This window comes from Loxodonta africana, chromosome 6 (assembly GCF_030014295.1).
Source record: "Loxodonta africana isolate mLoxAfr1 chromosome 6, mLoxAfr1.hap2, whole genome shotgun sequence".
Taxonomy (NCBI): domain Eukaryota; kingdom Metazoa; phylum Chordata; class Mammalia; order Proboscidea; family Elephantidae; genus Loxodonta; species Loxodonta africana.
The window spans coordinates 68289401-68314385 of NC_087347.1; the positions used below are offsets into that span (position 1 = coordinate 68289401).

The 24985-nt window shown below is 38.0% G+C and overlaps 1 protein-coding gene across 13 annotated transcripts in view; it reads right to left on the reverse strand.

Annotated features, from left to right (window-relative positions):
• The window catches only part of OSBPL6 (oxysterol binding protein like 6), a 238983-nt gene that overhangs the window by 69945 nt on the left and 144053 nt on the right, over window positions 1–24985 (reverse strand). For 12 of the 13 annotated variants that reach the window (XR_010322283.1, XM_023542814.2, XM_003406197.4 and 9 more), the window contains one exon: window positions 12999–13253. Coding sequence is in view for 12 of the 13 variants with exons in the window: in XM_023542814.2 (XP_023398582.1) it covers window positions 12999–13100 (102 nt within the window). In the remaining variant the exon portion in view is untranslated. Of the gene's footprint in view, window positions 1–12998; window positions 13254–24985 lie in introns of those variants that run through there. The other variant, XM_023542815.2, reaches the window with a different exon arrangement.

The window sequence follows — 24985 nt, forward strand, 5'->3', positions numbered from 1 at the left end:
GCCAGGGGAAGGAAACTAAACCCCTAATTTCCAAATCAAGCCACAGATACAGAAGTCAACTTGGTACATTTAACATGTACGAAAAATGAGTTTTGTCTTTATAGATACCTGAATATATTAAAATGTTGCTAGAATATTGTGAATCAGAGGGTTGGCAACCAAACAAATCACACAGGACTCTCCTTCCCCCAATTTAAACAAGATGATATCTATAAAATACCTACTGCAGTACCTGCACAAAAACACAATATTTGTTTCTTCCCCACTGGATTTTACAAATAAGTTTAGATTACTAAAGAAAAGTAAAAAGGTTGTTCAATTTAAGTACAGTACAATATAGTACATATTGCAACTGAGTGAAAAATCTAAATTCCAAATGTCAATTTGCCAAGGCAAAAATGTTTACTTAAAAATAGTAATAAATACATTTTTTATTCAAACTAGCTACCATAAGTATATGGCATATATTTTACTGAAAAATATATTTTTCATCATTTATAAAATTTGCTGATACCCATTATTACAAATGTAACTAGTTTCACATATAAGCAGTTTCACTGAACTTCCAGAATGATAATGAAGACCCTCATTTCCAGTGTTATATTTGTATAAGAACCTAAACTACTGGTATCTATCTGGTAATAAATTCATCCATTACCTTAAGAATTATCTTCAAACTCATGTTGTAAAACCAAAAGCATATCTATGAATAGTTATACAATCACATATACACGATCATAATGTGTGCTGTAACTTTTTGTACTTGTCTTCACAAGATGTTTATTTTCATATTCTTTCACTGTAACTTGGAAACACATGCCACATATCCTCAAGGCATTATACATATAAGCAAGTTAAATTAAAGGGTTACATACACTCATTATTTTTCTAAAATCAAGTTTCTTCTCAAATGCTAAAATTACAACTTCATTTCCAGGTCAGTTTTTTAAGGAACATACACAGTAGGTAAGAGTACTTACCCGCCCCTTGTTCCCCCTGCTCAGAGGGAAGAGCTTCATATTTAACTTGAAACCAGGAGTCCAGAACACATTTCACTGCAGCCCTCTAATCTGGTAAGTTTGTTTCCCAGGTTAGTATTCACTGATCTCAATACCTCCTGAATAGCAGTGGAAATCTGCCAACATGACTGTATTCTAGTTTACTTGGTATCAAAGATGTGGGTAAACAGACAATGAGATATTTAATAATGGCTGAATGGTTTAGCACAATTCACTCAGAAAGCAACAGGACTCTCAGAAAGAAGAGAGTCCAGAAGATTGGGTGAGCAGGTCTTCTGCTTTCTTGGACCTATCATTTATTTGCTGTAATTTCATTTCAAAAATATAGGGGAACTACTGGAAAGTTTTTAGTCTGTAGATAAAAATTTCTGTATAGACTCACTTCCCACACAAATTTAGGACAGTGATAAGGAGAACTGGACCACTGCTCTCTGAAAGTTAATTCCATGGAAATTGGTCATGTGATGATATTATCTAAGCTATTTTTATATTCATGAATAACATAAAATATTTTCAAAGTAAAATACACAAAATAGCTTTGAAACTTCTAAGATATTTTCTTCTTCAAGCTTCTGTCTGCTAGGCATGTCTCTCTTCTCAATATGTCTAATTTTAACATACCAACACACGGAATGTGATAATAGTAAACTTTATGTTAGTGTTGATGGTGATGACGGTAATAATGGTAGTTAATTTTTTAGTCCTTTATATATTTCTGTCTCTATGCTTAAATGGATTGGTTTACTTCATCTTCACAACAACCTTGTGAGTGGTAAGTTCTAAATTTATTTTATGGCTGATTGAACTTACACACAAGAGGTTAAATCATTTGCCTAATGTCATTTAACCAGTAAGTGTTGGAAGTTGGAATCTGAATTAAGATTTTATTCTAGAGCCCATGCTTTTAAGCACTATTTTCTCCTAAAGTTAAATGACCAAAATTACAGCAACTTCAAGTAGCAGATGACGTTAAGATTAATTGAACACATCAAAAGGCATCCTCTATCATGGAAACCGAGCTGTAGACATGAGTAAAACAAAAAAGAAAAGATTACAGCACTCTTAAATATGGTGCAGCCTCAAGGTTAATTTCCTTGCCACTCTTATTTCCAGGGTTAATTTCCAATTTTCAAGAATTAAGTGTAAGTCAGCTAGCGTTTACTTCAGGGATGCAACGTATGATGTAGGGAAAAGAATGTAAGTTTTGTTGTCACACAGACCAGTGTACCGATCTTCATGCTGCTCTTTACCATGTGATTTAGATAAATCATTAACCTCTCTCAGCCCCAGTGTCCTTTATCTATAAAATGGGGATAATGTCTACCATATAAGATGTTGTAAGTAACCTAGTGTATGCACTGTGCTCCTAGAGGCTGGCACATAGCAGGCACTCAATAAATGACAGCTAACATCTCAGTTATAAATACTGTAAGAATGTCAAGGAACCTTATGCATTCTCATTGCCACTAAAAGAGGTCTCCAAACACTCTGTAAGACTGTGATCTCCAGTCAGTCAGAGGCACTCCGCAGTTGGGATACCCATTTGGAAGTGATGAATCTATACCCTACATGACCATCATGTTTCCCAATTAACTGAGTAACCATAGTTAGCACCACCCGTGGCCAGAGCATCAGCATTAACTGAGGAAGCTGACCAAGTGAGTGGAGACAGATGCCCTAGTTACATGCCAGTGTAATCAAGAGCAGTGGATGGCAAAGCATACTCTAAGCCCCTATGAAGCCTGCAACAGAAGATGGGCAGGGACCTGCCTACAATCTTCTCCATTCCCTTTAGGAAAAAAAAAAAAAATTTAGAAGATCACAAAGTATTAAAAGCACCAAGCCAGAAGGCCACAGCTGAAGAAGTAGTACTTTTACTGCTTTTTGACAGTCACAATTATCTCACTCTCACTGAAAGATGACAGAACTGCATTAATAATAAATCTCCATATAAAAGTCACAAAAAAGAATGAAAGTATAAAATTTTAAAAACAGTGGCTAGAAAAAGTCCATACAGCACACGTGGAAACCCTGAAAGGAAAAAAGCAAAGTCATCACAGTTTTGACTCTTCCTGTACAGAAAAATGGAAGTCATCTTGAACCGATAGCTTTGACCCCACATTGAACTGGTATGTTTTTGAAAACCCTGCATTTTAAGAAAAGACCATTTGGATCCAACAAGTGGTCCATTTATTGCTAAGAGCAGTTCAGTGATCTTTACTTTGAAGTAGTAAAAGGCATAAGAATAAAACACTTACAAATCCCATGGCTGCCTTTATGTAAACTTACTTACTGGTAAACCTTACTGGTAAGCTTGCACCTTATTCTGTACTCTTAGCATTCACAACAGAGTAACAAAATCACTGGAAACCCCAGTGACCTCATGATGGTGAGATGGAGTAAAAGCATATAATGATCATACCACATAACAGCAATTACAAACAAGTGGAATATAAAAGGGACAATGCTAAGCTACTTTAAGAGCAAAGGGTCTGGGACAAGTAGAGTTAACCTAAAAAGGCAGGAGAATAGTACTGTGTGACGTGAAAAGAAAATTAAAGGTAAGTTAATTTGTCATTTTCTATAAGGCTATTAAAATTGCCAAGAACAGACAAAGGGCTTCAGCATGAAAATCACTCACATGATTTTGCTAATGATACAAGCCAAAAAAAAAAAAAAAAAACCCATATCCCATACATATCTTTTTAGGTTCATGTATGTATGTTTTAGGTAGAGGCTTGTACTGCTTTGATCAGCCTTGTAAACTCAGAACATAGATGCAGGACTATACCTAGATATGCTCAATAAATACTTGCTGAATGAATGGGCAAATAAATATCTGCAATAATATTAGTGTCTAAGTTCAAAGTCTCCCGCAGACATAATTTCAATTACCATGAGATATGTGACAAGATATGGTGTTTTCAATCACCCCTTACCCATGTGGAAGCTGGACAATGAATAAGGAAGACCAAAGAAGAATTGACATCTTTGAATCATGGTGTTGGTGAAGAATATTGAATATACCATGAACTGCCAAAAGAACGAACGAATCTGTCTTGGAAGAAGTACAACCAGAAAGCTCCCTAGAAGCAAGGATGGTGAGACTATGTCTCATGTACTTTGGACATGTTATCAGGAGAGATCAGTCCCCAGAGAAGGACATCATGCTTGGTGAAGTAGAGGGTCAGTGGAAAAGAGGAAGACCCTCAATGAGATGGACTGACACAGTGGCTGCAACAATGGGCTCAAACACAACAACGATTGTGAGGTTGGCACAGGACCAGGTGGTATTTCATTCTGTTGTACATAGGGTCGTTACGAGTCAGAACCAACTCAACAGCACCTAACAACAACATGTGACAAGAAGCTATGTTTTTTTGTGGAGGGGCTTATTTTCACATGAGAAGAGGAAATAAGATAATGTAAAAAACACAGTTAACACAGGGTTTAAAATGGAAGGAAGTGCTTAATAAATGCCAATCATCACTATGAGTCCAAACCAACTCAATGGAACCTAACAACAACAACCTTCAAAAACAAAAAATTACTATGAGATTATACAGGTAGTAAAGAGGACAAAATATGGCTCAGTTCCTGCCTCAGCACCTCAAAGTTGGTTTGAAAAACTTGCTCCAAGTTTCCCTTCAGCATATCCCTCATATTCACTTATTTTTTTTATCTTCTTATTTATGGGGTTAGGACTTAAGTTTATTATTAAAATAATACACATCATATTTGCTATTCTCTAAATACTGTTTTTAAAGCTACACACCCCCCCCCAACAAAATAGGAACTTTAATACGTATTTTTGATTATAGAAGCAATACCCATTCATTGCAGAAAGTCAGGGGGAAAAGAAAAAAGAAATTAAAAACATCTGCACCAGCAGTACACTCAATATCTTGGTATATTTTATTTCAGCTTTTCTTCAATGCTCATATACATTCAATTCTTAATAATAAAATTGGAATTTACTGTTTTAAATTTAATAAGCTGTTTTTTAATTAGTAATATATAATTTTCCCATGGCATTAAATATTATTGGAAAACATTTTTAGCAGCTGTGCAAATGGCTATGGAACAGGTTATTTAAACAATTCCTTGTTAAATATTAGACTGTTTCTAAATTTTTACTATATAAAAATACTTCAGTAATAAATAAATAGATAATAAATTTAATAAATATCTTTGCACAGAAATCTTCACCTGTAACAACAAAAAACCAAACCTGTTGCCATTGAGTAGATTCTGACTCATAGCGACTGTAAAGGACAGAGTAGCACTGCCCCATAGGGTTTGCAAGGAGTGCCTGATGGATTTGAACTACCAACCTTTTGGTTAGTATCCGTAGCTCTTAAGCACTACACCAATAAGGTTTCCTCTTTACCTATAGCTTTGATTATTTTCTCAGGATACGTTTTTAGAAGCTCAGTTACAGGGTCATATGTTATGACCTTTAAAGAGTTTAGGTACATATTGCTAAATTTCCCTCCAGAAATCAATTAACACGCTTACCAGTAGTACATAAGTATACATTACCCTGAAGCTTTACCAACCTTGGCTGTGATAATTTTTACAAAACTGGCTCTTAATCAGAATTTGAGGTCAAGAAGTCTACAACATGCATGGGAACTTTCTGCTACCTTTGTGATGTATTTTACTTAGAGCCAAATATAGTTATCGTGGATATTGGGTAGAAGGATGGTAAAATTTTCTATTTGTTCAAGTTAAAAATCAAATAAAGCAGTTGTATAGTCTTATGGCCTTTTGGGATGATGTTTCTATAGTCCTAATGAAACACAAAGTGTATTCTGTTAGAGCGATGATTTTCAAACCTGGGTGAACAACAGCATCTTCTGGGGAAGCGTCTATAAATGACAGACTCCTGGGCCTCTTCAACAACCCACTTAATGAGACCCTCTGGGGTTCATTAACTGATTATACTGCGGCTATATCCATGTGGAGTTGTGCCTAAGAACCTAACATGAAGTGTTAAGCTTGACCTGAACAGAGAAATATGCTGATATAAAAATGTTATTCAAAACCAGTTATTTCAAGGCAAGAAGATATAACCGTACGTGAGACATCTATAAGGCAAGTCCAGAGAATCAGAGGGTTCTGGCAAGGAAAGCAGCAGGTTCTTACTCAAGTAATGACGGGTTCTGAATCAGTAGCGCATAATGAGCGTCTGAGTGCCATGGCAAATTTCTTTCCAGTGGTCTCAATTTTACCATACTTGAAACAGACTGAACACATACGGTAAACAACACACAACAGCAACAATGATCTCCAAATGGGGATTGCAAGAAAACTGCGGGGCTGCTCGTTTCTTTTAACGGAAGAGGCTAATAGCAGTTTTCAATAAACATATGATCAGAAGTTCTGATTCCGAAAGTAATACATGTAGTGAAAATACACAAAAGAGAGAAAAGCACAAGTTCACCTATGATACCACTGCTCAATGATAACTCCTAACATGTTGGTCTAGGTACCATGTAGCCTATAGTTTTCTTGGACCAATGAGGATCAGAAAAATAGGCATTATTACTGAGGGGAAAAAATGACAAGGCAATACATAACTCAAAAATTACTGATATTAACACACAACCATTGGTCTCTTCCCATCGGGAGCAAAGGAGAGTGAAGGAAACCAAAAACTCAAAGAAGAAATTAGTCCACAGGACTAGCGGCCCATGGGAACCACAGCCTTTTCTAGCCTGAGATCAGAGACACAACAGAAGGTCCTGGTAAGAATGGAATGAAAACATAGACCAAAACTCAAATTCATAAAAAAGCCCAGACTTACTGGACTGATAGAGAGCAGAGGAGCCTATAAAGACTATCACCCTAAGATACCTGTTTAACCTGGATCTGAGCACTCCCAGAGGTCATCTTTCAGCCAAATAATAGACTCGTCTATAAAATAAACAACAGTACCTGTGAGGCATGTGCTCCTGAGAATAATCAACTATATGAGACCAAAATGTCAACATTTACACAAAAGCAAAGACAAGAAGGCGAGGAGAGGCAGGGAAACTGGATGGATGGAAACAGGGCAGGCAAGGTGGAAATGGTGAGAGTGCTGACACATTTCAGGGACTGTAGCCAATGTCACAGAACAATGTGTGTCTGAATTGCTGAATGGGAATCTAATTTACTCTGTAAACTTCCTCCTAAAACATAATAAAATATTTTTTAAAAAATCATTGACAAATGCTGTCTTACAAAGTTCACTTAGAAGTGTAGAGAAGGTCCTTCTTCTGGGGATTCATCTTGCCACATGTTTTACAACAGGACAGAGATGGAGTGTCCAAGAGCAAGAACTCCAGAACTGAGTTTCCATAACACAAACCCTGTCTTAGCCGCTCATTAGCTGTGGGCAAGTTATTTCATCACTTTATGCCATAGGTTAGTCCCTGAAAAATGGGGATAATCATAGCTCCAACCTTACATGGCATAGCCTCAAGAAATATCAGCTGTTGTTGGTATCGTTTCATTGGTTTATTCACTAACTTTGTCCAACATTTAGACCTTTCAGAATACCCAGTTTACAAAATGCATGTAAATCACAAAAGTTCATCATAATGTGCGCTTTTGCAAGCAAATATTATTTTCCCATTGACACTGGTCCAAAGTCCTAAAAAGTTTGTACTGTGGGGGGATTCCTTGCAAAAGGCTAAGTTGAAATCGGAAGCAACGCAACAGTTTCAAGATACCTACTACCAAGGGCTTTATTCACCAGCATCACTCTACAGAGGATGCTCTTATAAGCAGATTTTCAGATCAAGCTAGCAGAAAGTGAGAGCTGGGCTCCAGGGTCATCCAGCAAAACCCTGGGCCCAGTGTAATTCTACACAGAGCTAGGGCTTTTCTGAGTCTCACACCAGCAGATTTCAAGTTATACTCCTCTCTAACAAGGTTGGAGATGATTTAAATTGGAGTTTAGGTACTGTTATGAACTGAATTGTGTTCCTCCCAAAACATACTTTGAAGTACTAACCCCAGTACCTGTGAATTTGGTCTTGTTTTGAAAATAAGCCTCCAAATAGGGACTTTGGTTTTTTAAATGAACATCCTTTGGTTAGTCCCAGAACTACTGAAACTGTCTCAACATGGTGGTTTCATACATGCGTATTTTCAAAAAGTTCCCTAAGATATGTAAACATAAGAGTAATTATGAAAACAAACAAAATCTAGTTAGTCCATCACAAACTTAGTAAACCTTTTATAGAATGCTAACATAAAGTACTATGAGAGAGACAATAAAGATTATAATATGTTCCACAGGAGAATTCTATGTTTCAAAATAAATCCTCCCATCAACATTTTTAACATCTGCACAGAATGCTCCCAACTCTTTGCTTTTGTTTGATGCCACTTCCTTCAAAAGCCTCAAGTGGAGGCCATTTATTCCACCACACAGCCACTCTTTCAGGAGCAAACAGAAGGGTCTACACTCTCTTAGCTCCCCTCTGCCACCTTTGGACCGTCCCTCTTCTACTCTCAAAATCCAGTCTTCTTGTGAGACTCAGAACTCCCAACTACACCACTCTCTATCCTTTTTGTCTTCTACTAACCTCACCATTATTCCTCCACCAAACCAAACCCACTGCCGTCAAGTCGATTCCGACTCATAGCGACCCTACAGGACACAGCAGAACTGCCCCATAGAGTTTCTAAGCAGTGCCTGGTGGATTTGAACTGCTGACCTCTTGGTTAGCAGCTGTAGCACTTAACCACTATGCCACCAGGGTTTCCTTATTCCTCCACAGGCCTCTGAAAACCTGGTTCACGATAATCCTTTCCATCCCAACTCCTCATTCACTTAATAATTTATTCATTCAAATATATACTGAGCCATACGTATGGTTCTGTGCTAGGTGCTAGGGACATACTGGTGAACAAAATAAAATTCCTATTCTCATGGAACTTACATTCCATTTGGGAAGTAGAGGAAGGGGATAAAGACATACACAGATAAACAAATGTGTAACATGTCAGGTTGTGATTAGTACTTAAAAGAAAAATAAAATAGGGTGGTGAACAGTGAGTGATGAGAATATTCAGGGAAGGGAAAAGAAGGCTTTCCAAAAAGGATACATTTGGAGATTGAGTCTGGGGATGCCTGGAGGAAAAGCAGGCTAGGCTAGGGTTACCACAAATGAAAGGCCCTGAGGTGGCGGCGTGCTTGGCACATCTGAGGAACATGCTGGAGAGAACTGTGAAGGGGAGCATGGTAGGAGATGGGATCAGAAGGGCAGGCAGAAACAGATTATGAATAACCTTGTAGACAATGGCCAGCCACCTGAAGGCTTTGAGCAGACTGACACGATCTGACTTAGGTTTTAAAGTGATCACTCTATTATGTAAAGAATGACCTGTATGTCAGGCAACGCTAGAAGGAGGAAGATCAATTAAAAGATTATGGCAATAGTCTAGGTGAGAAATGATGGTGGTTTAGACCAGGGTGAAGATGCAGGAGGTGGTTAGCTGGTCACATTCCAGATACGTTCCGAAATAGAACCAGCAGGATTCACTAACGATTTAGAAGCTGGGTGTGAGAGAAAGAGAAGAATCAAGAAAGACCCCTAGGATTTTGGCCTTACCAAATGAAAGGATGGGGTAGCTGCTTACTGAGATGGGGGAAGACTGGGAAGGGGCAGGTTTGAGAGGGAAACGAAGAGTTCAGTTTTGGACATGTTAAGTTTGAGATGCCTTCTCAACATCTAAGTGGAGATCACCCTTGATAATTTCACTATAGTTGACCTACTGACATCCGGTGTCAGTGTTTACAAATTCATATGCTTTTCAGGGCCAGGCAGGCAACATACACAAGTGTTGAAATACAATAGGGAGTAGGAGCTACTATGACCAACTGGGGAGTAAATGTTCAGTCTAGGAGGGAAAGCCACCAATGAGCCTCCGTTTAGCACTGTCATTTGGAATCTGGGCCCAGTATTGCTAAATCTTCCAGTATTTTAATAGAAGGAAGAATCTGGATAATTACAATCATATCTTAGAGGGGAAAAAAAAAAAGTAGCTCCACAATCTAATAAATTCTGAAATCGCTAGTGAAATAAAGTTTGTAACTGCAGCATTTTATCGGTGTCCTTAATTTACTTGTATACATTGATGAACAAATGCTTAGAGAAATCACAGGGGCACTGAATCACTTTATTTTCCAACTCCTCTTTCTCCTTCACCTGTTGTGCTACATTATTTAGAGACAGGAAAGATAGCCAATTACTACTACGCCCTTGGCAGATGTTCTTTGTTTTACTTATCTATGAGGAAGGAAGATGGGAGAACACAAAAAAATCTGGAATGGGAAACTTGTAATAAAAAGACAAGACTAATATTGATGCAGGTCTTTAAAAATATCCTCCAGAATGTTATTAAAACATTTGATGTGCAAGACTTTTGTCTGTGAAGACTATTAAAAAGAGCTTACAATATTGTTGAGATGAGTACATAAAAAGATAAACAATGTAAAAATGGCAAATACTATGAAAAGGTTCCAGAAAAGCTCAAAGAAGGAAGAATGCAATGTAGGTTTGAAAGCCAGTGAAAGTGTCACATGAGTCAGTCCTTGAAGGATGGGGAGGCATCAAGTCAGGAGGAGGGTGGTAGGAATTCCATGCACAAAGGACATGGGCAGAGACAAAGATAAGCCAGTTTTAGGAACCATGAGAAGATAAGACTGTATTAGGTTGGGAGAAAAACAAGACAGGAGGCTGGATCAGATCATGGGAGTCACTGGATACCAAGTAAGGAAATCTGGCCTTAAATGTATAGGTAGAAGAGATTCACTGAAGGGTTTCGAGCATGAATCTGCCATGTTAATGAAATTTGATCTGATGATGACATGAGGGAGCTGACAGCTGGAATGAGAAGAAAAGATGAATGAGGTTGATATTAGAAGGAGAAAATAATCAATAGGATTTGTTTACTTACTGAACGTGGGAGAAACAAAAGAGAAAGGAACGGCTTTGACTCTGTGTCCCTAAGAGAATGAGTACCACGACAGCAAACTGTTTTATATATATTGATTTGAGATGACAGTGGTACATTGAAGTAGGAATCCACCATTAATTAATGACTTGGGACTAGAACCCAATAAGAAAAGAGAAATAATGTGCATTAAGGAATCACTGCATTTTCACTCTTGTGCTAGCTCCTTTCCCTAGGTGATCAATTTTAGGAGAAAAATCAGGTTGGAGTTTACAATTTAGCACCATCCACACAGATGTCAGAGTCAAAGCAGGAGAACAGACAGTATTCAATGAAGACCAATTTATCACACTTTCTCTGCATCCCTTTATTATTAAAACAGACTTCACACAAAAATAAATGCATATAAAAAACACTCCATCGTATCGCATCACATTATAGCTCAAGATTTCTGAATACCATAAGTTAATACTGGGTTCTAGGTAGCATTTGAGGTAGGGAAGCAAAAGCAGAATTATAATTGTCCTTTTTTAGTCTTCTCTTCCCTGAGAGGAAATGAACAGATACAAAACAGGAGGCAGGAAGGAACCAGAGCAGAAAGTATTTTGGAGAGTTTCCACCTGCTGAGGTAACAGGGAAAAAAGGAACTCTCAAAAAACAATAACCACTTGAATATTGTTTCTTACTTTTCTAGGATTCATTATCAATTTACAGACATGCTATTTCCATTCCCATCATAAAACTTTCCATTCACAACCTGGAAGGTGTCACGCGTTCCACCTTTAGGCTCCTCCTTTGGCCTAGCAGGGTCTCAGTTTTTGCCTGCTGTCTTACATGCTGGCTCTAGAGCACAGGTGCAACAGGCAGATGAATGCACGACAGATGTTTCTATAGCAGTCATCAGTCTTCCCATTAGCCACAATTCTCCAGGGTGAGCTGGGTAGATCCCTTTCTTCCTACCGCAGCCACGTAGGCCATGCTGCTTAAAATGTCTCTCAATTTAAATACCCAAAGCAAGGTAACAATGGAGAAGCCATGGTAAGAAAGGACAGAGGGGCAGGAACAGGGTGGACTGAATTTGCAACCCTAGAAAGCATCTGGGCATGCAGTAGTTATTTAACATAAAATTATTTCCATTCATGGTACTCCTTTGACTCTACCCGTGCAATGCAATAAACAGTTTAACTGCATGAAAGTTCCCAAAAAGGAAAGTTTTTTTTTGTTAAATTAACACCACCTACTTATTGTGAATTTCCAGTTACACTATAAAAATCCTGTCACAAGATAATTTTATACTGGAAAAAATTTACTCAGACATACGTTGGAAAAAACCACCACTTGTTTTGACAATAAAGAACATTCGTCAGATTAGTTCCCACACAATTTTGGCAGCAGCAGAACCACTAAAACAGTAATGAAGTAAGTCTGTAAACAAAAATAATTTACAGAATGGGCTCAAATGGGACAGTGGATGGTTTCTACCACAGTTAAGCAATAACAGTTCATTTTCTCTATCGACTTTAAACATCGCCTGGGTTCTCATTGCTTTGAATTCCCTGATACTACAATAATTTTTTTTTAGTATCTTGAATCTGTATTTTAAAAGGTTCCAAGAAACACCAAACAGAAGTTATTGCTTGGCAGGCTTGTGAGAAACTTGTAGGAAGAAGTCCTTTGCTGGTTCACAGATTCCTTTCTACCTCACAATTGAAGAGAGGAAGAGTAGAACATTCTAGTTCCTGATGCAGGCTCTCCTCTCCAGATATTGGTGGTGAAAAGAACACTGCAGGGCTTCCCCAGCCACCACCCGGTCCTCTTGCCGTGATATGCATTCTAAAAAAAGAATCCTAAATAACAGGAAAGCTAGAGTAGGATAAGTAAGGTATATCTATAGGAAATAATGAATTTTCCTGTGGAATGAAAGGCTTCACAACAAAATTTTAGAATTCATTAGCAACCCCATCATATCCTATTCATACTATATTTACATAAATTAACAAAATACATTTTATACCCCTCTCTTACCTGCCTACTGTCCCTCTGGGTGGATGTTGAAGAGGAGGCACTTCTATGGGTTGGAGTGGATGTTTTATGAGCAGGGGATATGCCCTTCTCGTCTGAACTCATAGCTGCAGTTGGTCTAGTTATATGCACAGAAGACCATCCCAATAGTGTCTCAGACCCACAGGCAAAGAAATGGATGATTTCTCAGCTTTGTTCCATTTCATGAATCATGCTTGACTAGGAAAACGACGCCAATATTGTGGGTGTCCAAATCACCTAAAAAGCAAAACAAACAAAAAGACTTCAAGTAAGTAATTAAAAAACAAAAAAAGATCATTAAACTTAGGAAAGAAACATTAATTGGTGTTGGCTGAGAGGAACACTAGTAAATATTATTTCTTCCTCTAGATTTTTTAGAGGATAAAATATTTATAAAAGGCTTTTTCTTGAACCAAAACTAGTACATCAGCTTCTTCTAAAAATTAATTTACCCTGCCAAATGGATTACATAAGAGCTCAGTATGTTCCCGTCTTCATTTAGTTCAGCCAGGCCATGTACTTGACGGTTAAATCTAGAACAAAGCAGTTAATCACAGAAGGGTTAATACATTATGTTAATGCATTACATGTATCATGTGATCCAGTATTATGTGAAGGATCAAAGAATATACAGTTATGTGCACCTCAAGGCTACAGCATGCCTGCATAAGACTTTCATCTCAACAACCAAAAGGCTCACAAGCATATAGATTGACAGGCATGTCCCGGAACTGGGGTAATTAAAGTTGCTTTACTGACTCACAGCCAAGAGCCACTTTGCTTTTTATTTGGATTGATGTTAGGAAGGTTTGCATTATTAATATTAAGGTTAAAAGCTTGTGACTGAGAGAAGCATTGTTAAATTGGCCTTGTCTTCCCACAAGTGTAACACAGTTAAAAAAAGATTTTAAAAATGGATTAAAAAAATTAAAGGAAAAAAAAAAAGCTAATCAGGATGGTGTAAGATGAAACGTTTCAACAATAACATGCAAATCTGTGACCCAAAACATAGACCACTAAGTTCCAATTCCCAATTTAGTACTAATATTCCTTGAAGGAAGTTCAGAACACGTGTGTAGATCGTTCAGCACAGGTTAGGAGAGAAAGATTCTGGGATTGAATAGAAATCAACCTTTACATCAAAAAAAAAAAAAAAAAGTGAGACTTGAACTTCAATCCAGAAGCGAGACAGTAACACAGAGATGAAGATGCAGGAGGTATTATCAGGACACATGACAAAGGCAACTGACCAGGTCTGGAAGTTAGAGGTTTGCCTGAGCAGTGGGTTACAACTGAGATCTGAAGGATGAGTAGGAGCTAACGAGGGGCCTGGGAGTCCAGCATCTCATGATGAAAGAATTAGCAGAGGCCAATATGATTAGAGCACAGACAGGAAGTGACATGAGGGTCAAGGAAAGGCAGGGGCCAGACCCTGCAGGGCCTTTGTAGGCCACATTTGGCATTTTGATTTTTATCCTAAGAGCATAAGAAGCTGTAAAGGGACATGGCATAACCAAATTTGTTTTCGGGAAGTTATTTTGGCAGCCATGGGGAGAACCAAATTGGAACGGTAAAGAGAGTGAGGGAGGCCCGATCAGGAAGGAAGATGTGATGGACTACAGTGGCAGCCAAAAATCTAACACCAAGTCCCATAAACTGTGAGGATCACGGGGAGGAAGGAAAGGCAGGGTCGGGGATTACTCCCAGGATGACAATGTTGTTTGTGGAAGAGGGCTGGCCAAAGGCCATCCACAATTGAGGCGAAGGTCATAAGTATGGCTTCAGACATGTTGAGCTTGAGGTACCACTGAGGCATTCAAATGGAGATAGACACAAGGAAAATGTGAGTCTGGAGCTCAGAAGAGAAGTCTGAACTGGAGACATAAACGTTTAATAGATTATGTTAATACTACAGATATACTGAGTGACTTATGTATAAACCAAAACCTGCTGCTGTCAAGTAGATTCCGACTCAGAGAGACCCTACAGGACAGAGTAGAACTGCCCCATAGGGTTTCCAAGGAGTGGCTGGTGGATTCGAACTGTCAACCTTTTGGTTAGCAGCAGTAGCTTGCTGTGGCTCTTAGATCATGTAAAATCGTCAAGTAAAATTAAAATTTATACCGCCAATCAAGTTGTATTTTTTAAATCTGTAAGGCTATGTTAATGGACTATGTGACTCTAAATGTGATAATTACGATTTTTTATGGTTACCTGGTTATATACAGGAAACTAAAAAAACCAAACCCGTTGTCATCGAGTTGATTCTGACTCACAGCAACCCTATAGGACAGAGGAGAACTGCCCCATAGAGTTTCCAAGGAGCACCTGGTAGCCCTGAACTACTGACCCTTTGGTCAGCAGCCACAGCTCTTAATCACTATACCACCAGGGTTTCTACCTGGTTATATATTTAAAAAGCAATCCCAATACCTAAAAAAGAAATTATTATAAGCTGGGAAAATTATATATTCTGGAGAATAAGACTCATAATCCTTTACGATTTCACATTCGTTGTTGTTGTTAGGTGATGTCGAGTCACAACAGAACAAAACATTGCCTGGTTCTGCATCATCCTCACAATTGTTGTTATGTTTGAGCCACTGTCAGTCCATCTTGTTGAGGGTCTTCCTCTTTTTCGCTGACCCTCTACCAAGCATGATGTTCTTCTCCAGGGATTGGTCCCCCCTGTTACCATGTCCAAAGTACACGAGACGAAGTCTTGCCATCCTCGCTTCTAAGAAGTATTCTGGCTGTAATTCTTCCAAGACAGATTTGTTCTTTCTTCTGGGAGTCCATGGTATATTCAATATTCTTCAACACCATAATTCAAAGGCATTAATTCTTCTTCAGTCTTCCTTATTCATTGTCCAGCTTTCACACGTATATGAGGCATTTAAAAATACCATGGCTTAGGTCAGGCGCACCTCAGTCCTCAAAGTGGCATCTTTGCTTTTTAACACTTTAAAGAGGTCTTTTGCAGCAGATTGGCCCGACACAATGCTTTGTTTGATTTCCTGACTGCTGCTTCCATCAGCGTTGATTGTGGACCCAAGTAAAGTGAAATCTTTGACAATTTCAATCTTTGCTCTGTTTATCATGAAGTTGCTTATTGGTCTGGTTGGGAGGACTTCTGTTTTCTTTACGCTGAGGTGTAAACCATACTGAAGGTTGTGGTCTTTGATATTCATTAGTAAGTGGTTCACATCCTCTTCACTTTGAGCAAGCAAGGTTGTGCCATCTGCATATCGCAGGTTTTAATGAGCCCTCCTCCAATCCTGATGCCCCATTCTTGTTCGGATAGTCCAGCTTCTCGGATTATTTGCTCAGCATAAAGACTGAATAAGTATGGTGAAAGGATACAACCCTGATGCCACCTTTCCTTGTTTTAAACCACACAGTGTGTCTTTGTTCTGTTTGAATGACTACCTCTTGGTCTATGCACAGGTTCTGCATGAGCATAATTAAGTGTTCTGGAATTCCCATTCTTCACAATGTTATCCATAATTTGTTATGATCTACACAGCTGAAGGCCTTTGTTACCATAGGATAAATAAAAGCTGCTTATCCCCCCAAAACTGGAAGGCTTTCTCTTGAAGCAAAACTAGTCTTTGCGCAAACAGAAATGCAAAGAGCCATGGAGCTCTTTTGTTGGCCAGAAGTGAAGTTTTGTTTCGTATTGGCAAAAGGTAGCAACAAGCTGACACTTGACAGATAACCGCCTAATCCTTTTTTGTTTTATGAAGGTGTCTTAATAAGTGTGAGTAAAGTTTCTGAAGCCAAGCTCTGATGCCAGCAAACAGAAAGCAAGAACACTGTTCAGATCCTGGATATGAAGTACTGTTTTCTGGTCCAAGATGTTTCACAAGTAGATGCTGACACTTGAGCCAAAAGTATAGTGGTTTTATGATGTGCTCAAGTGCCCCCAAGGGATGAGGCTGAGACAAGTAAGCTCATTAAACTGGTATCCATTTGGAAGTAAATTCAATCCAAGCTACATCAAGCGCCAACATTTCCTCTGTTGAACTTTTTTTTTTCCCCAAACTGCATCCAACTCTACTTTCCTCATTCATACCAATGCTAGCACCTGGGGTTTTGTTTTAATTTAAAGTGATATTTACAGGGTAACCTATCCATGGTACAAGGGCAATATTTCAGTTCAATTACGAGTACCTTGATATAAAAAATGAGTAAAAAATTTTAATTCATTCCAAGAATTGTTTTGTGCAGTTGCTGTTTTTATTAGTTTTTGGTCTTTTTTGTTTATTAACAAAAAGGGACGCAAGCACCTATTAAAGGGTTGAATTTGAGGACCTTTAAAGGTTCTTCCAACCCCTGATAACAACCCAAAAATTATCAGTCAAGGGCTTGATCACCTACTCAATTTCACAATGCATTACAAAAGTAAGAGTGTCTAAACTTTGTAAGTAGGCTGCATCTAATTATTGTTTATTCTTAGGGTGTAAGAATTGCTGTGACATAAAAAGTACTTACTTTAGCTCTATTAAAACACATTTTCAGAAACTGTCTAAATAATATTTTAAACCCAGAGAGACCACAGATTGTAACATCAACACAAACATAATTACTATACTCAGTAAGAACAGTATTGTGGGTGAAAATAACAGCAATATGAGAACTGAACATTGAATTTTCCTGTCTCATTCCTCCTTCGTATCAGTGAGAGCACTACTCTTGTTGCTAAATGCTGTAACATTTTCATTTACACTGAATGATATAAAACTCAGATTTATGGCCCAGGGAACTAACAAAAACAACCAGTGGTATAGAAGGCTTCTAGAACAAACTTGCTGTTTATACACACCGTAAATTGTAAATGTCCAGAAAAGACATTTGAAACTGGGGATTACCTGATCTTGAGCATCATAAGCTTACATAAAACAAGGGAAGGGGCTGTTTTATTTACTACGGAATCATCAGAACCTAGAGCAGTCCCTCATCATAGCAGCCACTCAATAGTGAATAAATGAATTAATGAACAGGTAATTTCATAAGGCAATTCCATACTCAACGTCTCATCCAACCTACAAAAACAACACTGTGAGATGTTTCACAGATATGGAATCCATCAATTTCAGAGCCTTCCACGGGCTTAGTGCTGGGGTTACAGGAAGAAGCCTGATGGTCATGTTAAAACATCACCACAAGACACATTATAGAGAATCCAGAGCGTGGGAAGACCTACAAAACAGAAGATGCAGATCTGCAACATGGCGTAAAAGGACAAAAGGGAGAAGAAATTTATAGATTAAAAGAGATTTAAGAGATTCATAACCAAACACGGGTAGACTTTAGATCCTATTTCAGGCAAACTAGTATAAAAAGGATTTATTGAGACTTGGGGAAATCTGAAAATGAAGTGGATATTAGATGATAATAACGAAGTATTCATTTTATTAAGGTGTTAAAATAGCACTGTGGTTGTTTTTAAAAATCTTTATATGTTAGAAATACATACTGAAGTGGTTATACATGAAATGATACAGCCTCTGAGATCTGCTTTAAAATAATTTTAAAAAGGCAGGAGAATAGCCCCCAAAAACCCAGCAGAATATTAATATTTGTTAAATTATGTGTAAGAGAGATTTTGGTTATAGTATTCTCCCCATTTTGTGTATATTTGAAAATTTCCACGAATTTTTTTTTTTTTTTTTTTAAGAAAAAGCAAACAATTGTTGACTACAGAAAGTTTACAATTTATTGGGAAGAAAGTCTACTAACCAGTTTAAATACCACTCAAGAAGTGCAGTGATAAAAGAAGCAAAGGGTGCTATGTGTATACGGAGGAAAGGTACTCATTAGTCTTGTGAGGCCAGGGTAAGACAAGGTGAAAATTCAGTCTGTCACAATACAAAATGAGAAAATTTAAACATGGGATTATTTAAACCTGCAGTGTACATGTCGAAGATGGTGTACATCATCAAAGATGGTTCACTGCGGATATTCTATAATGAACAGGCCCAAGCCCAGCATCATAACCGCTCAGGCTCTCAGTACTTTCTTTAGCTGCCAGCAGGCCTTCCAAAACCCTCTTCTAGAGGGTTACACACAAGGCCTCCCTTCCACTTCTCTGAGGAAACCCCCCACCCCACTTTAACCCCATTCTGTGCTTTGGAAAGGTGCAGTAATAACTATACTGAATGCTAAGAAGGGCACATTCCAGGAAGGCCATTGAAAACTATCACAATGTGCTAAGCTGTAGCAGAGAAGGAAGGGCAGTGCCCTGACAGGTTCCTCTCACATGTCTAATGAGTGGCCCAGAGAGAGACACAAGGTCACATTTATTTTTAGACCTCAATCCTGGCACAAAATGAAACTGATGAGTGGACAAAATGACAAGAGCTTGAAGAAATTTTACACTGTGAATCTTCAGATACCGATAGCATGGTATTTTTCAGTTTATAAATTAGGGTAAAAATCCAATCACTGTGGTTTTCCTTAAAACTTATCTTTATATTATTGCATATTAAAGAGATTTTCATCTGTTAAGATTGGTTTCTCTCAGTAGCTAACATTTTTATTTTTTCATTAACACACATAAAATATAAATTCAATGTATAGGTCAGCTTGGGCTAAATTATGATGTGGTAACAAACAAGCCCAAACATCTCAGTGGCTTACAAGGAAGGTTTATTTCTTGTTCATGTTACATGTCGTTTAGAGGTCAGCTGGAGCTCTACTCTGTGTACTCTTCATTCCAGGCTGAAGGAACAGCCCCCATGACAGGGAGAGAAAAGAGCATGGTAGAACCAGGGAATAGCTCTTTTTTTTTTTTTTTTTCCTTCGGTCCCAATTTGGGTCATTATATATATATATATTTTTTAATTAACTTTTATTAAGCTTCAAGTGAACGTTTACAAATCCAATCAGTCTGTCACATATAAGTTTACATACATCTCACTCCCTACTCCCACTTGCTCTCCCCCTCTTGAGTCAGCCCTTTCAGTCTCTCCTTTCATGACAATTTTGCCGGCTTCCCTCTCTCTCTATCCTCCCACCCCCCCTCCAGACAAGAGTTGCCAACACAATCTCAAGTGTCCACCTGATATAATTAGCTCACTCTTCATCAGCGTCTCTCTCCCACCCGCTGACCAGTCCCTTTCATGTCTGATGAGTTGTCTTCGGGGATGGTTCCTGTCCTGTGCCAACAGAAGGTCTGGGGACCATGGCCGCCGGGATTCCTCTAGTCTCAGTCAGACCATTAAGTTTGGTCTTTTTATGAGAATTTGGGGTCTGTATCCCACTGATCTCCTGCTCCCTCAGGGGTCCTCTGCTGTGCTCCCTGTCAGGGCAGTCATCTATTGTGGCCAGGCACCAACTAGTTCTTCTGGTCTCAGGATGACGTAGGTCTCTGGTTCATGTGGCCCTTTCTGTCTCTTGGGCTCTTAGTTGTCATGTGGCCTTGGTGTTCTTCATTTGCCTTTGCTCCAGGTGGGTTGAGACCAATTGATGCATCTTAGATGGCCGCTTGTTAGCATTTAAGACCCCAGACGCCACATTTCAAAGTGAGATGCAGAATGATTTCATAATAGAATTATTTTGCCAATTGACTTAGAAGTCCCCACAAACCATGTTCCCCAGACCCCCGCCCTTGCTCCGCTGACCTTTGAAGCATTCATTTTATCCCGGAAACTTCTTTGCTTTTGGTCCAGTCCAATTGAGCTGACCTTCCATGTATTGAGTGTTGTCTTTCCCTTCACCTAAAGCAGTTCTTATCTACTGATTAATCAATAAAAAACCCTCTCCCACCCTCCCTCCCTCCCCTCCTCGTAACCACAAAAGTATGTGTTCTTCTCAGGTTTACTATTTCTCAAGATCTTATAATAGTGGTCTTATACAATATTTGTCCTTTTGCCTCTGACTAATTTCGCTCAGCATAATGCTTTCCAGGTTCCTCCATGTTATGAAATGTTTCACAGATTCGTCACTGTTCTTTATCGATGCGTAGTATTCCATTGTGTGAATATACCACAATTTATTTACCCATTCATCCGTTGATGGACACCTTGGTTGCTTCCAACTTTTTGCTATTGTAAACAGAGCTGCAATAAACATGGGTGTGCATATATCTGTTTGTGTGAAGGCTCTTGTATCTCTAGGGTATATTCCGAGGGAATAGCTCTTAAAGCTTCTGCTTGTAGATGGCATATGTCACTTTCCCTCATATTTTATTTGCCAAAGTAAATCACATGGCCAACCTTAAGTCAGTGAAACGTGGAAGTATAATCTTCCCGGAGGGAGAGGCATTGAGTACTTAGCCACAATAACATAATCTACTGTATTCACTATAGGAAAAAAATAAAAAATGCAGATAGATAAATGAAAATATTTCAACTGTCTCTAATTTCACCACCCAGAGATAACCATTTTTAACATTTTCACTTCTACTTTAGCCAAAGTAGGAGAATAATATGCATACTGGTTTGTAATATACTTTTTAAAAATCAACAATATATTGCTAAGAAGTATTCCTTTTGAAAAAATAAACATTAACAACACAATTCTTAATCACTAAATATGTTGCCACCACAGAGATATTTTGCAATATACTTAACTGGTCTTCAGATGGACCATTTAGGTTCTATTAGTATATTTTGAAATAATGATATTTATCACAGAAGAGCTCATAATAGCTATGTATTCACTTTTGATTATTATAAAATGATCCTTTATGTTTCTTTACACAGGGTCGCTATGAATCGGAATTGACTCGATGGCAACGGATTTGCTTTTGGTGTTTCACGTTTCTTTGAATACTTTTTGCTTTATCTGATGTCATCTGCTCTTTTTGTTTAATGAATGAAATTTTGTCCATCCTTTTGCATTTAAACTTTCTGTATCATTTTGTATTATGTGTTTCTCTAATAAAGATTATCTCAGGTTTTTAAAAAAAATACAGTTTCAGCAAAGTTTTTCCCATTTCCATTTAATATAATAACTAATAGTTGGCCTTACCCCATCATACCATTTTAAACTTTTCTTTTTTGTTTTTTCCTTTAATGTTTGATGACTTTTCCTTTATATGCTCCCTTTTGCAGAATAATGACTTTTACACGTACTTAACTGATTTTTAAGGACCCCTGGTGGTACAATGGTTAAGTGCTCAGCTGCTATCTGAAAGGCTGGTGGTTCTAAACCCATCCAGCAGCTCTATGGTAGTAAGATGTGGCAGTCTGCTTCAATACAGATTAAACCAAAACAAAAAAACAAACCCACTGCCGTCGAGTTGATTCCGACTCATAGCAACCCTATAGGACAGAGCAGAACTGCCCCATAGAGTTTCCAAAGAACACCTGGTGGATTCAAACTGTCAACCTTTTGGTTAACAGAGGTAGCTCTTAACAACTACACCACCAGGGTTTTCTTATTACAGTCTAGAAAACCCTACGGGGCAGTTCTAAGTCACTATTAGTTGGAAGCAACACAATGGCACCTAATTACCAGTAATTTGAAAGACATAAATGAGCCTTTTAAATTTCTATTTCTGTTTCAAGTTTTTCTAAATCAGGCTGGAATCTAGTCTGAAGTGACAAAGTGAAGGCAAAAGTAAAATGGTATCTTTTCAGTCTTCTGCAATATAAGACCCAAAAAGAAAAAAAAAAAAAATCACCAAAGTTTTTTCTTCTCAGTCTTCATTGTCAATCTTGATGATATGATCTAGAGTTTTAGGTCCAGATTATTACTACACCAATTTTTATAAATGTTTTATACCTTCCTTATTTTTAACTTTTACTTTTTTTTTTTAATGGTGGCAAAGAGTTTTACCAGGAACCCCTGGCATTTTAAATTATAATATCCCTTATCTTGGTTTCTTATTTTTCTTCATCAGTCAATCTATAAATGCTAATTTTCCTAAAAGGTACCTGGGAAACAGATACATTAAGACAAAGAAGGAAAGGTGGGCGGGAGGAAAGTGGGCAGGAGGAGGAATGAAAACTGGGTGGGGCAGACGGAATGAGAGACACACAGGACAGACAGGAGGAAATCACACCTGGGATTCTAGAGCAAAAGAGAGGAGCAGCTACTACTTTTTTAGGTTGGAGTCACACTTGATCTCAGAGTGAGAAGACAGCCTGGAAGAAAAGTACAAAGTTTTCTTCTGCCGTTTCTCAAGCAGACTCCTTTTCTGCAAAAGAAACTGAGGTATGTCATAATCAAAAATTGCTTAGGTTTTCTTCAACTTGAGATATTACCTTTGTAAAATTAAAATCTAGTTCTCCACTCAACACTCTTTCTGTGTGTACGTGTGTGTGTGTGTGTCTAGTGGGGTGAATTCTTCTACTTAACTATAGGGTGAAAGACTAAAGAAAAAAGCAACTGAATAAACAAAACAATATATTGAGAATATTACATATCAAAAATGCAACACATAGCTAAAGGTACACGGAAAGGAAAATTCATGGCCTCAACCATTTATATTACTAACATGAAAGAATAAAAACAAATGCATTAATATTTATAACTTAGGAAATTAGAAAAGAACAATAAGACAAATATAGGAAAAGTATAAGGAAATAAATAACTTAATAGTTGAGTTGATAAATCTAAGGGCTATTTCTTTGAATTAACAAAACATGCATATAAACTGCTAACTTGATCAATAGGGGATAGAAGGAAGATCCATAAATATACAAATAAGGTAATAAAACATATATAACCAAAGAATAGAAGAAAATATATTATGAGATAACACCTACAATCTATAATCAATAACTAAAACTAATAACCTATAATTGTCATGGATTGAGCTGTGTTCTCCCAAAAAATGTGTGAACTTGGATAGGCTATGATTTTTAGTACTGTGTGCATGTCCTTCATTTTGGGATCTGATATAATTGTCCTATGTGTTATAAATTCTAATTTCTGCCTTTGGTTAATGAGGCAGGATTAGGGTGGGATGGATGCAACACCCTTATGCAGGTCACAGCCCTGTTTCAATCCATGTAAGGGGAGTTTCCCTGGGGTGTGGCCCATATCACCTTTCATCTTACAAGAGATAAAAGGAGAGAAAAGCTAGCAGAGAGAGAGGGACCTCCCTACCACCAAGAAAGAAGAGCCAGGAGCAGAGCTTGTCCTTTGGGCCTGTGATCTCTCAGCTGAGAACTTCCTAGACCCAGGGGAAGACTGATGCCAGGACACAGGGAGATCTCCAAGAAAAGCAGGGCCCACAAACGCTGAAAGGAGACAAGGACCTTCCCCCAGAGCCAACAGAGAGAAAGCCTTCCCTGGTACCCTGATTTTGGACTTCTAGCCTCCTAAACTATGAGTGACTAAATTTCTGTTTGCTAAAACCATCCACTTGTGGTATTTCTGTTACAGCAGCACCAGATAACTAAGGCAATAATTAATAACTAAAACTAATTGTAGGAAGAAGTTTCCTACAATCAGTCTAAGAAGACTGAAAAAGTATATCATCCATTCCATACCCATTCCCAAATTTGTAAAAACTCATAGAAAATACTAGGATACAAGTATTCTTTATATATTTGTGCTATTTCCACAAGTGCAAACACATCAACACCGACACATCTATGAATCGGCCCAGCATCAGGCTTAATGATGAAACATTAGTACCATCTGCATTAAAGTCAGCAACAAGACACTGATGCTGGTTATTGCCCTATTAACACTGCTCAGAGTGTGTTAGCCAATGCAATTAGACCAGATAATAAAACTATCTGAAATACCCAAGAGAATCAAATGAAAATTAACAAAAGAGGGGGAAAAAAAAAATGTAAAAGCTTTTAGTAAGGTAGCTGGTTACAAAAGTAATATACAAAAATAGTTTTCTTATATCCCAACATTAAATAATGTTTCATAATCACAGAATATTTGAGAATAGATCAAAGTAGAAAACAAAAATACCCAATCCGGGAAAAGAAGGAATATTCTCCTGTTATAAATCCTAATTCAAAAAGCCATAAAATTCCCAGAAGGGACCTTATTGA